This window comes from Seriola lalandi, unplaced genomic scaffold, assembly GCF_002814215.2.
Source record: "Seriola lalandi dorsalis isolate HSWRI2012SDOR001 ecotype SW California unplaced genomic scaffold, Sedor1 jcf7180002052052, whole genome shotgun sequence".
NCBI classification, from domain to species: domain Eukaryota; kingdom Metazoa; phylum Chordata; class Actinopteri; order Carangiformes; family Carangidae; genus Seriola; species Seriola lalandi.
The window spans coordinates 31,468-44,364 of record NW_019522605.1 but is presented as its reverse complement, the minus strand read 5'-3'; the positions used below and the strand labels follow the sequence as shown (position 1 = coordinate 44,364).

Here is a 12,897-nt window from a genome sequence, read left to right as displayed (position 1 = left end):
CCCAGAGTTTTCCAAAATAAAACACCAGCCCACAGCTTTCCAAAATAAAAGGCGTCCAGCAGGAAGAAGAGAGTGAAACTCAAAGGTAGTAGAGTGGACGTAGCCTGAGCTTCATGCAAGATCCAGACGGACGATCTGATTTGTTCTTTATTTTGTTTTCCTCTCATTCAGAAGATTCTGTGACGTACAGATGAAGTGATGGACAGACGGAACCTGCTTCCACATGTTCCTCCGTCTCATCAGCTTCAAATGTGTTTGTCGTACTTTCTTTTGTTTGAAAACTCTTATATTGTTATAAATGAATAGCTGCAGTAAAAGTTTATTCTACATCCATCACAAGTTAGCTCCGCCCATCACCCGTCAGACGTTCCTCCGTCCTTCTGTCATTACACGACATCCTCACGTTGTTGTGCACAAACTACAAGAGTCAGCTGGTGATGAAATGATGGTGTAGATGTAGAATGATGTAGAAACGTGATCCAGAGTTTCCTGTCTCCTCCAGGAGCTGAAGTTTCCCGCTCGGGGGGTGGAGACGAACCCCAGCTCCTGGCCCTGGTTCTACCGAATGAACGACGCCATGGAGGGGCGCTTCGCCGGCGCCGCGCCCATCCTCACGCCTATCGTGGAGGACGAAGACGAAGACTGCGAGCCGCTGTCGCCGACGCCCAAGAAACGAGCCCGCCGGAGCCGGGGGGGGATGGCGGAGTTCCTGACGGAGTCGGAGATGGACCTGCTGGTGGATAACGAGGAGAAGAACGGGTCGTCGGCGCTGGGGGAGCTGCACCGGATGGCAGAGTTCACCTACAAACGTAAGCAGTGATGGAGAGCTGTGTCAACCAGGAAGTGTTTCTCTCTGCTGTCACACATCTGTCCCACATCTGTCTCGTCATGAAGCAGATGTGACAGCAGAAACGATCAGCTGTGATTTAATGAAGCATCTTCACACTGTGATTAACTGAGTTAACCAGTTCATTTGTTTCAGCCTCCTAATGTCAATTAATCAATTAAAGATGTCAATTCATCCTTTGATCATCAGACACAGTGAGAAATATCCTAAAGCTCAAACATGAAAAATATTCAGTTACTGAGGTTCAGTCTGAAAAATGACTCCATGTTTCTTCTTCTTCTGTGTTTTATTTGAAGTGTTGATCCATCAGAAGATATAAAAACCTTCTCAGTGTAGTTTTACATCTCCTCTCTCAGGCTTCTCTCTGGAGCTCTAGTAACAACAGGTCAGGAGCCAATCAGAAGAGAGGAGGCTCTGAGCCTTTTTCATTTTAAAACCTGTGATGGTTTGGTTCTTGTGTCCGTCCTGTCCCACAGTGACAGAAGAAGACACCAGGCGACTGATTGAGTTACGAGCCGCTAACGAGTCTCTGTTCACTGGGAGGAGAAACACGGCGAAACCAGCCTGGAGGTAAAGGAAATAAAAATGTTTCTTTCATTTGATTTTATCTTGGGACAGTTTGAGTTTGGAGAAACGATGGACTGAAGGTTTCTCTTTACGATCAGCAGAAAACACAGTGATGAAGATTCATGAGATCAGAGCAACAGGATCCAGCTGCAAACTGAAGCCAGCAGCTTTTAGAACTGAACATAGAGAATATTATTTATTGATGGAAAATTGTTCTTGTGTGTGTTTTTAGTATTGGTGTCTTCAGGTCTCTGTATTGTTCTGTATGAGAAACAAGTTAAAGTCGTTATTTAAATCTTTAATAGTTGTGTTTGGTGCTCAGGGGAATAGTGAAGGAGATGGGTCTGACCGGGAAGATAACACCTGACCAGGTGGCCAAGAAGTGGGACAACCTGAAGACCAAATTCAAGGTGAGCACCCCGAACAGCTGGTGAAATGATTCTGGTCCAGATGTGTGACGTGAAGATTCTGCAGCTGTTTTGATCGATAATAGTTTTACGTCGTTTTTGAAGCAGAAGTGAAAACTGATCTGATGGTTCCAGTTTCTCGGTGTCACGTCGGTGAAGGAACGTTCGTGGTGTGTGATTGTAATCCGTCTCTCTGCTGGTCTGCAGGACCTGAAGTTCCCTCCCCGGGGGATGGAGAACCAGACCAACCCGGCCTCGTGGCCCTGGTTCCAGCTGATGAGCGACGCCCTGGAGGGACGTCTGGCGGGGAAAGCTCCCAGAGTGACGCCAGTTTGGACCAACGAGGAGGACGGCATCTTCGGCTCGTCCCCGCCGCCCGACAGAGACTGTCTGCTGGCGGAGAGGAGCAGCGTGTCGGAGCTGGAGAGCATGGTGGGGGGGGACAACCCCGAGGCTGATGGGAACGTCACCTACATCGACGCCAGCGGAGAAGAGTGTTCGACGCCCTCTGACCTCTCCTATAAAAGTAAGAAGTTCCTCATCGTCATTTATCTGTCTGATGCTGAAGCTCCACGTTTTATTCTTCTGTGTTTTATTTGAAGTGTTGATCCATAAGAAAATATATTTCACCCCATTAAGCCCATAATTGTCTTTTGCAAAAGTTTCACTAAGATTGAGCATCAGCACGACCTCAGCTGATTGTACATGTCACTCATTAAAGACTGTACAGCATCGCCGGGGGCAACGGCCCATACAACTAAAAAACACACCTTGAATTTGTCCTTATTTAATAGATAAAAGCTGTAAACCAGAATAAAGAAGGAAAACTGCAGCACAGTTTCTGTCTTTATCTGATCATCAGTTCTTCTTCTTCTTCTTCTTCTTCTTCTTCTTCTTCTTCTTCTTCTTCTTCTGAGGGGGAGGAGGAAGAGGAGTATTCAAATCAGCTCCTCATCCTCTGCAGCTCTAAATATCTGTCTCTTCAACAAACTCTGAACTACCTCCCCTCCCTCTGAGTGTCCAGTCTCTGAATCAGACGCTCTGATTGGCTGTGACAGCACCCACCAGAGCCAATAGGAATGTGAATGACGTCACTGGCAAAGATGGTGGAAGAGAATCGATCAATAAACACACAGACAAAAAGCAGCATCTATAACTTTATCAATTATTTCAAATTCATGAAGAAAATGAATAGAAAGTCTGTTTCTGGCTTTTTTAATATTTGTTTACTTTTGTTTTTATTAATTTTCCAATATTTCATTTTGTTTTAATGGATCTTTCTCCAAATCTTCAGGTTTATTCTTTGACTGTTTCATTTCCACCGTTGTTTATTGGATCTTAATCCTCTCTGTAAATTCATTCCCCACCTCGTGTTGTGACTTTATGAATGAAAAGAAAAGAACACGCAGACGAGCAGAGGCTCGTTAGAAAGCAACAGTTCTGTAGTTGAAGAAGAAGAAACGGCACGTCTCCACCTCAAACGGTGGCGGAGGAATGGCGCTCTGAACACAACGTGAAATCTGGAAGCGTGTGCGCATGTCCTCAGGCTTCTGTCTGTCTGCATGTCCAACTGTCTCCTGTGTCTGTCTGTCTCGTGTCTCTGTCTCGTGTGTCTCTGTCGCATGTGTCTCTGTTTCCTCTGTCTCTGTCTCATGTGTCTCCTCACCTGTGTCTCCTCACCTGTGTCTCCTCACCTGTGTGTCCACCACAGTGACGGACCAGGACACCAGGAGGATGATTAAACTACGAGCCTCTAACGAAGCGTTGTTCACCGGGAGGAGAAACGCCGCCAAAGCCGCCTGGAAGTAAGAAACTCTGATGTGGATGATTATTGTTCAGCAGGTGAAGCTCCTGTAGATGTCTGTCTGACTGTCCCCGTCCCGTCCGCCCCCCCCACTCCCCCCGTCCCGTCCATCCCCCCCCCCCCACAGGGCCATCCTGAAGGAGCTGGGGCTGCAGGGGAAAGTCTCCACCTACCAGATGGCAAAGAAATGGGACAATTTGAAGAGGAGATACAAGGTAAATTGTTACAGTCAACACGTCACATGATCCGTCTCTTAGCTCCTCCCTCCTCTGAGCTCATTGGTTCTTGCTGAACATGTGAACATTTAGAAACTGAGTGTTTCAGCCCGTCATTGATTTTATTGATGCCCCTGTTCTCAAATGTAGACTTTTCTCATCCTCCTCCCATCCTCTCCTCCTCATCCTCCTCTCCTCCTCCTCCTCCTCTCCTCCTCATCCTCCTCTCCTCCTCCTCCTCTCCTCCTCATCCTCCTCTCCTCCTCATCCTCCTCCTCTCTTCATCCTCCTCATCCTCATCCTCCTCTTTTCCTCTCTTCATCCTCCTCCCATCCTCTCATCCTCATCCTCCTCTCCTCATCCTCCTCTCCTCCTCCTCCTCTCCTCTCCTCCTCCCCTCCTCTCCTCTCTTCTCCTCCTCTCCTCTCCTCTCCTCCTCCCCTCCTCTCATCCTCCTCCTCTCCTCCCCTCCTCTCCCCTCCTCTCCTCCTCCCCCAGGATCTGAAGTACCCTCCTGTGGGGATGGAGAGTGTCGCAGACGGCGCCTCCTCCTGGCCGTGGTTCCACCTGATGAATGAAGCCATGGAGGGTCGCCTGGCAAACAGCGCCCCCCTCCTCACCCCCGTCACCCAGGAAGACGAGCAGCACTCTGACCCCGCCCCCAGACACAGGTCCCGCCCCGCCCTTCCCCCTCCCCCCGCCTCTTCCTCCGAGTACGGACAGGAGGCGTTCTGCGACGGCGCCGAGCAGAGCCAGCGCAGCTCGGAGGCGTGCGACGGGCCGCTGGGGGGGCTGGACAGGGAGTGGGAGATGGTGGAGCGGGAGAGGACGGCGCTGGAGCGGGAGAGGGAGATGGTGGAGAGAGACAGGGCGGCGGTGGAGAGAGAGCGGGCGGCGGTGCAGGCGGAGCGGCTGTGGTTGGAGCGGGAGCGGGCGGCGGTGGAACGGGACAGAGCCATGCTGGAGCAGGAGAGGGCGGGGCTTAGCAGAGAGAGGGAGGTCCTGGACCAGAGAGCGCTGATGCTGAACTCTGTGGGACACTCCGGGCACCTCAACGCACTCATGTAGACCATGATGCTCTGGGGGCGTAGACCGTCCCTGTAGAGGCGTCTCTGGTGGTCTGTGGGGGGGGTTCTGGACCCGATGACCGATCACAGGAACCGTAGACCTGAGCGCCGCGGAGACACGCGGCTGCCGGTCGTCCACTCAGAGCTGGGGACGGACAGAGGACGGACCTCGCCGGGTGACTGGTCCTGGAGACCCGAGCCACCCGGGGGGTCGGCCATCTTCACGGGGGGGCTGCACACGCCGTAGTGTCACGACCTCCATCATGTGTGATGGTTCAGATCCGTCATGTTTCAGTCAGAGTTTCCTGCTGAATCCCACCCGGAGCTTTCAGCTTGTTTTCTTCGGGGGGGGGCAGAGGCTGTGTCCAGTTTCTTGATATTCACTTTAATCAATATGTGTGATCAGTTCAAACATCACAATCATCCTGCTCCAAAACAACACATAAGAAAAATAAACTGTAAATACAGAGTGTGACACGGGCGGAGGGGGCGTGGCCTCTTCTCTTGCGTATATAGGAAGTTCTTCATGAGAAATAAATAAATCCTGTCGGTGGGAGGCGGGGCTACACAGCTCAGCCGCAGACACCAGAGTATTGACTACAGCTGATCAGTGTCTACAAGCATTAATTTAACCATCATGTGTTTTTAATGAAAATCGGCCGATCGATCGAGACATAGAATATTAAACGTTCATGTGAAACTGTGTGAAGTCTTGAATAATGGTGTGGTGAGGTCACACTGACCTCCACCTTTGACCTTTGACCTTAAGTCCCCAAAGTGTAATCAGTTCATCCTTGAGTCCAGGTGAATGTTTTTACCAAATCTGAAGAAGTTCCTTCCAGGTGTCACTGAGATACCTGAAAACAACATGGCCGCCGCTCTGACTGTCTGCAGCGAGGAATAAAAAACTAGAAAATCAGTGAGACGTCGATGTTTTGGCGTCAATAATAAATCCGTGTTTGGGAAACTCAGACTTTCACAATATTCTGTAGAAGACACTGAGTCACGAGGCCGAACGCCTGTTTTCCAATAGTCGATCAATTCTGTGTCTTTGAACCTCGTTGTTCAGTCTGATCTTTCCAGATACTTCCTGTCACAGCTTTAACCCCTCCCCCTCCAGGAGCTCCTCCTCCGTCCTCTCAGTTACAGTCTGAAACACTGAACGCTTCATGAACGTGCTGCAGCTGACGACCTGTTCTCCGTCTGATGGTTCACCTTCCTGATGTTTTTACTCCAGCAGATCAATGACTCTGTTGCATGATGTCACACCTGGTTTGTATTTTCTTACCTGTATGTGGACGCTTGTTTTACATCTGCTGTGTGCTGGGGGCTGAGCTGTGGTAAAACCCAGGTGACCTACACTCAGTACTGTACCTGAACGCAACCGACCCACGCTCTGAAGCTGCGACGCTTTCACTGCACTTCCTGTGTAATATGAATGTTTCCGCCCGGTGGAGGTGTCCAGGTGTAGAGCAGCAACAACCATGAACCAGTGACCTCTCTGAGAGTCTGTGGTTCCTACAGGTCTCATCAATAATCCATAATTCATTTCTAATTTCAAAACCAAAAAAACTAAATGTGTTTTTTGTTTTAAAACCAAAACGGGAGAAAAAACATTTTTAGTGTCAGAATCACAAAATGAAATCAATCAAAATGGTCCGATTTGTTATTAATCATTTCTTTTTTTAACCAAAAGTTGAATTCACAAGGTTTTATATGATTTTAATTTCTAATTGAAAAACAAAATCTCATGATGTATTTGTTTTTTTGTTTCCAAACAAAAAAAGGTCAAATTAATTTTTTTACAAATGAATTTTGTCATGTCTCATTCTGCAGCTCAGCGGACGGACGGGGACAGGAAGTGAAGTGTCAGAGTCAAAATAAAAGGTTTTTGGTTTCAAACTAGTAAAACTCAGTTTTAAAACTACAGAAGAAGATTAGACTAAATTCTGATCTTCTAAAAAAAAAAAAAAACATTTTCCACATCAGGGACACGTGAATTTATTTTTTCAGAATTCCACAAAAATAATAAAAATAAATTCACATGTCCCTGATGTGGAAAAGGTTTTTAAAAGTCACATCTCATACATGGTTCTAATCCTCTTCCATATATTACAAATACCAGATTTACAGTTTTTAAATTCCACATTATTATTATTATTAGACGGATTATCTGATGAGACCCAGACGCTGCAGTCAGAGACGTGGGCGGCCAATCAGAGCAGAGCAGGAGGTTATAAAACCGACCAATAGGTGGAGACGATAAAATGAATGTTTTACACTTCAGCTCAGCCAATGTGGAGACGAGAACTGAACTCAGCACAAAACAATTCAAATGGATAAAACTTTATTTCACTGTCCATCTGTGAACACTGACTCACTCAACCCCCCTCTCTCTCTCTCTCTCTCTCTGTCTCTCTCTGTCTCTCTTTCTGTCTCTCTGTCTCTCTCTCTCTGTCTCTCTCTGTCTCTCTTTCTGTCTATCTGTCTCTCTCTCTCTCTGTCTCTCTCTGTCTGTCTCTCTCTGTCTCTCTGTCTCTCTTTCTGTCTCTCTGTCTCTCTCTCTCTGTCTGTCTCTCTCTCTCTGTCTCTCTCTGTCCCTCTCTCTGTCTCTCTTTCTGTCTCTGTCTCTCTGTCTCTCTCTCTCTGTCTCTCTTTCTGTCTCTCTCTCTCTGTCTCTCTCTCTCTGTCTGTCTCTCTCTCTCTCTGTCTCTCTGTCTCTCTGTCTCTCTTTCTGTCTCTGTCTCTCTGTCTCTCTCTCTCTGTCTCTCTTTCTGTCTCTCTCTCTCTGTCTCTCTCTCTCTCTCTTTCTGTCTCTCTCTCTGTCTCTCTCTCTCTTTCTGTCTCTCTCGCTCTGTCTCTCTCTCTCTGTCTCTCTCTCTCTTTCTGTCTCTCTCTCTCAGACAGGAGGGACAGATTCTGAAACCTGTTTTGAATGTGGAGTTTTTGACATTTCCATATGAAACCCACCTCTAGGCTACTTTCACACACACACACACACAAGGTGAAATCACGTCGACATGATTGTGCAGTTCTTCCTGTCACTCACCTGAAGAACTGGTTGTATCTGAGCCTGGAGGTGAAGACCAGTGTTCCCAGTAAGCCACCAGTACATGTCGACTGACGACTCCAGCTGAGCCTGAATCCAGATGCAGAAACTGATGTTCGGGTGTTTCCCACACTGGATTTATTTCAGCTCCTCACATCAACACGACTTTCTCATTTTTCTATTTATTCACAAAATATGTTTTTGTATTATTTCCTTTTATTTTTATACAAACCTGGTGATGTTTCCAGATGTTTCCACGTTCCTCAGACTCTTCAAAACATCTGGATAGAAAATATAAAAAGCCTTTTTGGTGGAACAGACGAAACTTTATCTTCAGTTGTTTTATGTTTTATATTTTCTTGAGTCATTCTCCTGGATCAGGAAACACTGATGAGAATAATATTGATATAAATAGCGAGTGCAGCTTCTACACAACGATCACGATAAACGATTGCTGCGGTAAAACAAGCAAACTTCAGTGATGAAGACCATGAGATATGGTTGAAAGCTCCAGAAGCTGCAGCCATTAGTTTTCTGTTATATATCAAATTAAACTAAATATCTTTTTTATTATAGTTTTATTGACTGAACGATTAATCAAACATGAAAGGAATCAGTTGCAGAATAAATTCTCCTGTGGGAAACACTGACTTTAACGTACCTGGTTCTGAGGATGGACTCGGGCTCAGAAGCTCCTCCCCCTCTGTGCTGGAAGCCTTAACACCTGAACCTTTGACTCTGAGTGTGTCACAAACATCACGTCTGTGTGAAACTATTTATTTACATGATGATGATGATGATGATTGTCTTCAACCAAAGTTCATCTGTTTGTTTGTTGATTTTTAAAGAAGGACCTGATGACGTGTTCGTGTTGTAGCTTCAATAAACGGACCAGAGCTTCAACCTGCTGCTGAAACACCTTGTTTTCAACAAGTGTCCTGATCACTGAGGGACTATTTCCTGCAGCGGATTAATCCACATCTGATGCTCCAGTGAGTGTTAGGGGCAGCAGGACGGTGTGTGTGTGTGTGTGTGTGTGTGTGTGTGTGTGTGTGTGTGTGTGTGTGTGTGTGTGTTAAATTGAGATAATTAAAGTCTGTTAATTGAAGGGCTGATTTAAAGCCTCAGATCATCAGTTGAGTGCAGAATGTGCTCAGGCCTGTTCACAAACCTGTGCTCATGAATATAAGTAGTAAACTGAATTATAATTGAAAACATGTGACACACACACCTTCATCCGGCCTGAACCAGTTTCACTCGTCTCCGACTCGCCTGCATCAGAGGCTTCACTGTGTTTCTAATTGTTCAAACCACTAATGAAATAAATCAGGACCAAGTAACATTTTCTGTACGAACCCTCTGGAGCTTTTATTAACAGGTAAATAACTTTATACATCGTGTAGAGACAAGCCGAGGAAATCAGTTCAAAGTGTCGATGTGAGACACGATCACAGAGAGTGATTGTTCATATTTTACATGATTTTTTAGATTTAAGTGAAAAAAGCACAAAAAACGAGTTGGAATAAAATCCCTAGACGTGTCAACAGTTTGTATTATAGTTTAATTTCTTACAGATTTCTGCTGTATTAGTGTACAAATAGTAAAAACAATCATTTTTAAGCCATTCTATAATATTTTGATTGATTATGACTGAACATATGAACATGTGTTATATCATATATCTTGGGTTCCTGGCAGTTTATAATTTGTCGTACAGCAGAGTTTGTGTTGGGGACAGTTTTAATGCATTAATAATGATTGAAATGGAGGGTTCATTCATTCACTGTGCACTTTGTATTTTTTACTGCTCTACATTTGTTCAGTTTATTTATTAATTTGATTGGGACGATGCAATTTAACATAGTTTCAAAACAAGGCATGAAACTAATGTGTTGCACAAGGAGTTTATAGCTGTTAGCTTGCTTAGCTTAGCTAGCTTTATAGCTATTGCTAATTCTCCACTCCTGACCATAGTTGGGCTTTTACATGTATAATGTCATTAAAACAGTCAATATCAAAACAACACAGTGATAATATCCTACAATTAACTACAAATAAACAAATGTTCAGTCTGAAAAGAGACAAGAACAACAACAAGCTACAAACAGTCAAAGAAAGGCAATTAACAACAGATAATTAGCTAGAAATGAGAACAGCTCTGGTTCGGTTTTAGCACTGAACCTTTGTTGTTGAGGAATTTATCTGACAACTTTAGTTAATTAGCAGATTTAGATTATCACTACAAAATGTAATCAATTAATAAATGATGATTTATTATTAAAGATAAAACTTTATTGAACCCTAACAGGAAGTTCACAATCCTGCCGACAGTCTGTAAAGTAATTACTGCTCCACCTTCACCAGCAGCAACAAAAGTGATGAAAACATTAATAGTTCATGAATATTTAAGCATTTCCTGCAGTAAGTGAACGCATCACTGTGATCATCACATTATGTAAAAAAAGTAAGTTTGCACTGACAAACTCATGAAACAGGATGTGGCTGCTTTTGAAAATAAAGGCCAGCAACCACCGAAACAGTCCCAAACATCCCATGGTGTTCCACAGGGTCCGGTTCTAGGACCTCTGTGTGTTTTTCCCTCTAAGGCCATTAATTTGAAAAATCCCATTAGCCACTTGAAATTTCGAAAGGCCTCCATTTTCCGAGATGGCCGCCAGGAAACACATAATTTACCAGAGTTTTACCCAATGGACAGATGTTTTGACTTTGAGGACGTTTAATTCACAATTCTTAATGTCAATGAAATATTATTTTAAACAATCAAAACAATTTTTATGCTGACAAGGTTTTTGAACTGTTCATCAGCACTTTTAATTTGTAAAATGTAGGTAAACTGTGAAGGTTTCATTTTTTAACAGTGAACTAAATTTCACCGTCTACGTTGTTAAAATGTTTGATTTGACACCTGCGTGAATTTATTGCAAAAAAATTTGATTTGTTTGCCATAAATGTCAGCCATCTTGGAAATGGTGTCCATCTTTACTTTTTTGGAACGTGTTTTATCAAAAGAGTAGGCTAATACCCAAGGACAGTGTTTCACTTAGTTTAGTACTTATTTCCACATTTAAAAGATTTCTCTTTATCTGCCCCCCCCCCCCCCCCCCCCAGAAAAGAATGATATTCAATAAACAATGGTGGAAGTGATAATAGCGCAGTCAAAAAAATAAATAAACATTTGGAGAAAGATAAATTAAAACAAAATAAATATTGGAAAGTAAATAAAAAACAAGGTAAGGAGACGCAATAAAGCAAAGGTCAAGAAATAAACTTTAGTGGCTTTTCTATTCATGTTTCCATGAACTTGGCAAAAGAGGGAGTTCTGCAAGAATGAATATAATATTTACATGAAATAATAACAAGGTTTGACAAGTGTCATTATCCAAGTTGTCCGACATCATTACAGGTGAATGTCCTCTGGGTGTGAAACCAGTCAGCTCGATGTTGTGGTCACTTCCTTTCATTCACTTGATGATGTCATCAGCAGGTGAGGCTCGTGGACCCTCCCGGCTGCAGCGGAGTGGCCGTAACCCTGGAACAGGATCTGCTTGTTTTGTCCCGGCGGGCAGTTCCGGGAGAAACGCCCGGCGGGGTTAGTGTCGGCGGGGCAGGTGTGTGCGCAGGTGAGAGTCACACTTTTTACTTCGAGTCTTTCCTCTCGGGTTCAGGCTGAATTCAGACACACAGGGGTCTGTCATCAGAGGACACACAGACAGGTTGGATTCAGACTCACCTGCACAGGTGTCTGCGCTTTTTAAGGTAGGAAGTGTTTCACTTTACTGTTGTTTTCAGATGTAGTTTTGACGCTGGTTTTATGAGTTTATGTTGCTACTAGATTCATTAATCAATTAGTCACATGACAGAGAATTAACCAGCAGCTACTCTGATTATTGATTCATCATTTCTGTCATTGTCCGGCAGCTTCTCTGTTTTTAACATGATGGAAACCTGAAACTCTTTTTCCACAAACTAATTTATTCTCTTTCAGCTTTAGTTCTTTGATTTTCTTACATTTAAAAAAAGACAAAATAAAAAAGATTTTCTTCTTCAGTGTAAAATGTTTGCAGGGAGGAAGAGAAAGAAAGAGAAAAATACAAAAGTTCAAAAGGAGAGGAAATTTTAAAAAGAATATTCAAGTGTGAGAAAATGTAAATTTATAAATAATGAACATTTAGAGTCACAGTCACGTTGCTGCTGTTTGAGAAAACTATCGACTTCAAGACTGAAACCAGAGTGACTCAGAGAGAGAGAGGAGCTTTAATAATGATTAATAATAACAATAATGATAAAATGATTTAACATTTTATCTTTTTCTTCAACAGGAAAAACAAAAAAATGACACGACAACGCATCAACCAAAGTAGGTTTTCATTCCATCAGAGTGTGTGTGTGTGTGTGTGTGTGTGTGTGTGTGTGTGTGTGTGTGTGTGTGTGTGTCATTGCTGTGGTTACATAACCTGGTGTCCCAGATGGTTCCACCCAGAACCTGTTTCTCTGTCAGCTCACTTTTATTCACTATAACAGTTGGAGGATGACTCCGCCCACCAGGAAACAAAATAATTAAATGAGATTTAAGAGTCCCGTCTCAGTGTTCAGTTTATTAGGAACAGCAGTTAAACTGCCACAGTCCGGTAATAATCCTCCTTCAGGAAGGATCTGGTCAGTTTGTGTTGACGCTGGTTCACACGTTAAAGAAAGAGAAACATGTCTGAAACATGATGTCACACAGAGGGACATCAGCACGGCTGTGATTGGCTCAGAGGGACAGAGGTACATCAGCACGGCTGTGATTGGCTCAGAGGGACAGAGGTACATCAGCACGGCTGTGATTGGCTCAGAGGGACAGAGGTACATCAGCACGGCTGTGATTGGCTCAGAGGGACAGAGGGACATCAGCACGGCTGTGATTGGCTCAGAGGGACA

General features: G+C 44.2%; 2 protein-coding genes across 2 annotated transcripts in view; both read left to right on the top strand.

Moving 5' to 3' along the window:
• Nucleotides 1–7,267, top strand: part of LOC111649855 (uncharacterized) — a 12,964-nt gene extending 5,697 nt beyond the window's left edge. Inside the window, exons 3-9 of the mRNA XM_023399555.2 lie at nt 484–809; nt 1,324–1,417; nt 1,737–1,824; nt 2,029–2,347; nt 3,533–3,626; nt 3,753–3,840; nt 4,339–7,267. Of these exons, the coding sequence (XP_023255323.2) occupies nt 484–809; nt 1,324–1,417; nt 1,737–1,824; nt 2,029–2,347; nt 3,533–3,626; nt 3,753–3,840; nt 4,339–4,908 (1,579 nt within the window). The 3' untranslated portion in view covers nt 4,909–7,267. The remainder of the gene's footprint in view (nt 1–483; nt 810–1,323; nt 1,418–1,736; nt 1,825–2,028; nt 2,348–3,532; nt 3,627–3,752; nt 3,841–4,338) is intronic.
• A 4,236-nt stretch (nt 7,268–11,503) lies between these two features.
• Nucleotides 11,504–12,897, top strand: part of LOC111649857 (protein FAM3C) — a 5,476-nt gene continuing 4,082 nt past the window's right edge. Inside the window, exons 1-2 of the mRNA XM_023399557.2 lie at nt 11,504–11,733; nt 12,297–12,334. Coding sequence (XP_023255325.2) covers nt 12,310–12,334 — 25 coding nt within the window. The 5' untranslated portion in view covers nt 11,504–11,733; nt 12,297–12,309. The remainder of the gene's footprint in view (nt 11,734–12,296; nt 12,335–12,897) is intronic.